The sequence below is a fragment of the Microtus ochrogaster genome, chromosome 7 (genome assembly GCF_000317375.1).
Source record: "Microtus ochrogaster isolate Prairie Vole_2 chromosome 7, MicOch1.0, whole genome shotgun sequence".
Taxonomy (NCBI): domain Eukaryota; kingdom Metazoa; phylum Chordata; class Mammalia; order Rodentia; family Cricetidae; genus Microtus; species Microtus ochrogaster.
Genome location: NC_022014.1, coordinates 62,248,901 through 62,252,338, shown reverse-complemented (window position 1 = coordinate 62,252,338; position 3,438 = coordinate 62,248,901). Strand labels below are relative to the sequence as shown.

The 3,438-nt window shown below is 40.7% G+C and overlaps 1 protein-coding gene across 1 annotated transcript in view; it reads left to right on the top strand.

The window, feature by feature from the left end:
• The window catches only part of Brip1 (BRCA1 interacting protein C-terminal helicase 1), a 121,849-nt gene extending 119,436 nt beyond the window's left edge, over positions 1-2,413 (top strand). The window contains exon 19 of the mRNA XM_026780115.1: positions 1,535-2,413. Coding sequence (XP_026635916.1) covers positions 1,535-2,157 — 623 coding nt within the window. The 3' untranslated portion in view covers positions 2,158-2,413. The remainder of the gene's footprint in view (positions 1-1,534) is intronic.
• The last annotated feature ends 1,025 nt before the right edge of the window (positions 2,414-3,438 follow it).

The window sequence follows — 3,438 nt, the reverse complement described above, 5'->3', positions numbered from 1 at the left end:
TGCATACCTGGAACCCCATAATCCAACACTGGGTATCATGGTGCATACCTGGAACCCCATAATCCAACACGCTGGAGGCAGAGGTGAGAGAATCAGGAATTCCAGGCCAGGACTGCTAAGATGGCTCAGCAGGTAAAGGTACTTGCTGTCACGTGTGACAACCTGCGTTTGAAAGAATAAACTTACTCCTGCAAGGTGTCCCTATGAGCTCCACGTGCATGCCTGATGTGCATACCCCATCACCATACACACAATAAATAGTCAGATTTTAGACAGGAATAGTAATACAAAAGTATTAAATTAAAAAAAAAAAGAAAGAAAGAACTCAAGGCCAGCCAGCCTTAACTGCATCAAGCCTCTGTAATTGAAAGGTCCCTGGGATGTGAATCATTTGTTTTACATGATAAAAAATCCTGTCTTGGGCTGGAGAGATGGCTCAGTGGTTAAGAGCACTGGCTCCTCTTCCAAAGGTCCTGAGTTCAATTCCCAGCAACCATATGGTGGCTTACAATGAGATCTGGTGCCCTCTTCTGACATGCAGACAGAACACTGTATACATAATAAATAAATACATCTTAAAAAAACAAAACAAAACAAAACAAAAAAAACAACCTTGTCTTCAAGTGTTAGAAATCATGGAGTATCAGGAATTGAACCCTGGCCCGTCCTGTTGGCTTGTTTTATGTTTAAAGTTCAATGCAACTAGGTCCTATTTATTTGTTTATATAATCCAAAAGCAATAAAGTTGAGCAATTGTATTTTTATCCTAGAATAGCTAGCCTACTTGAATAGTTGAAGCAGACATAATATGGACCATAAAATCTAAAATATTTGCCATCTGGCCTGTAACAGGAAAAAAATGCCAGATTCTGGAGATTAGGTATAATTTTAGTAATCAGTGCAGCTTAAACATCCCCATTCTCAAATATTTTATGCTATGTGCTTTTTAAAAAGTGTCAGAGTGGCTTCAAGGCTGTTACAGTGGCAATCAGGAAACCCAGGATCCAGTTCCGGTACTATATGCTGACCAGTTTTATAATTTGAGGAATAACATAATGGCAGCCTTGCAACCCTCAGTGTTCTTGAGAGGGTTAGGCTTTTTCTTGGTCACTAATGAGTGGATTTTTGAGGCAAAATTCTCTCTTTTCTTTCCCCCTACAGGGCTGGATCCAGCCTTGCCCTCTACACGGCAGGGCTCCCCAGGCCTGTTCCCTCTCCACTTCGTTTCCGCTTCCTGATTACCCTTCCTCCTCTTGGACAGCATTGTAGTCTTCATAGCATTTATACTTTGGTCATTTGCAAATAGGATTTTAACTCAGGCCAGGAACTACTGGAGTACCACTGTGTCTTTAGAGTTGACATTCTCTCCTCTAAATTCCAAGATGAAAGTTCAGTGTTGCTGTGGGTAGCTGCTATTAAATACTGGCTTTAACTGCTGTTGAAGTATTTCTAATTAAAAAACAGCATTTTAACACAACAGTTAATATTACCTAGGAGCACAGAGTTAAGACTGATTTAAGTTTTGTGTTCCTAGGTGATCCAATACTAAGAAAAGAGTCTGTTCAAACAGTGAAAACAGAGAAAAATGTCATTTCCAGATCCTCAAGCCCAACTTTCGGGAAGCAAGCAGAGCCAATCAGCTGGCCTGTCTTTAATTCTCTGAGACGGCACTTCACTAGTAAAGGAAAGAATTGCACGCCTGCACGTGTGTCATCAGAGAGCTATGCCTCTGCTTCTTCCACCTTCAAAGCAGAAGAAACAGAAGATAAAACTGCTTTGCCACCCACGGATAAATATGTGTCCTCCAGCGAAACAGCAAACGCATCATTAGCACCTTGCTCTCAGTCAGAAGTCATGACTCCGTCAATGAAGGTTGGCGCTACTCCCGCCAAGAACCATTCCAAACAGCCGCTCTGCTCAGAGGAAGACCTACATCCAGATAGTGAATTGCCTCCAGTAAGTGAAGAGCCCAGGCGTTCCGGCTCAAGTAAAGCTACTGAAACAGAAGCAGAAGACGACTGTCTGTGTTACACACCTGAACTTTTTGATCCTGTTGATACTGATGAAGAAAAGACTGAAGTAGATGAAACCGATAGATCCAGTAATAATTCAGCAGAAGACCTTTTTGAAACTGTAACTGGCTGCAGCCAGAAATGAAAGTCAAAGGTTGCAGAGACACAAAGTTGAGTGGAGTCATTCCGGTGGAAGGAACAGAGCCGACAACTCGTGTACGCGAGTTAGAGCTGGGAAAGCTCACGTGAGACGTGAGGACCTATAAGCAGTGGTGGGAGGGGCTCCCTGACGTTAGGTAATGCTGTCAGGGTTTTGTTGAGCCTCCCTGTGTAAACAATAATTTGTACTTTGGGTAAATGTTATAATTTTAATTTTTTACATATATTTCCGTTTTAATTCATTAGCAGATTTGTCTATTTTATGCTCAGAAATACAAGTTTTATCCTAGAGTTTTAATAGGTAATCCATACAAAGTACTTTCCTCTAATATTTAGTTTCCTGAGGCACTTCCAGGTTCACACAGTTACTCATATTTTATAGCTCACTTAATGTGGCTTCATACTAATACACAAAGATTAAGCTCAGTTAAATCTAGACACACTTCATCCATATGTTACCGTATATTTTAATTCAAATTCGCAGAAGATGTTTCTAGAAAGCATAGTTTATCTTCAAAAGCTTGCTGTTTCATTAGCCTCCTTAGGTTGGGCATAGCATATGCAGCTGCTTTCCCAGCGCGTGGAAGACTGAGGCTCTGGGCCTGATTCAAAGTCTAAAGAAAAAAAATTGTTTAGAACTAGTTTATTAGAATGAAAAAGGAAAGAGTATACATATTTCCTTGAAATTGGGGCATTTTTGTTTGCTAAAACTAAAATATCAGGAACAAAATTATATGCAGTTATAGGATGTCATTTGAAATATTCCAAGTATCAATTCTAAATTTTTAGCTCCCCTGACATCATAGAGAGTGATATGCCTCAATCTCTGGCCTCCACACACACATGCACAGACCACAACGTGTACGCTTGTACACACACATGTACACATATATGAAAATAATACACGGATCCTAGTAGTGCCAGCGATGTGGTACATCCTGGTATAAAGTTTTAATTCTGTAACTATTAAATTTAATAAATAAGCAGATGTTACATATATATGAGTGTATATATGTGCACGTGTACTCCTATATAAGACAATCTCTGAAATAGGCTCCCTTAAAGAACAGGAATCTACTATGAATTTTGGGGGTGTGCAAGTTTCAGGAGTGGAACTGTACATGATCAGTATTTATAAAAGGCAGTCACCTCTCACAGTCCAAAATTACATCCACTTGGCCGGGCGGTGGTGGCGCACGCCTTTAATCCCAGCACTCGGGAGGCAGAGGCAGGCGGATCTCTGTGAGTTCGAGACCAGCCTGGTCTA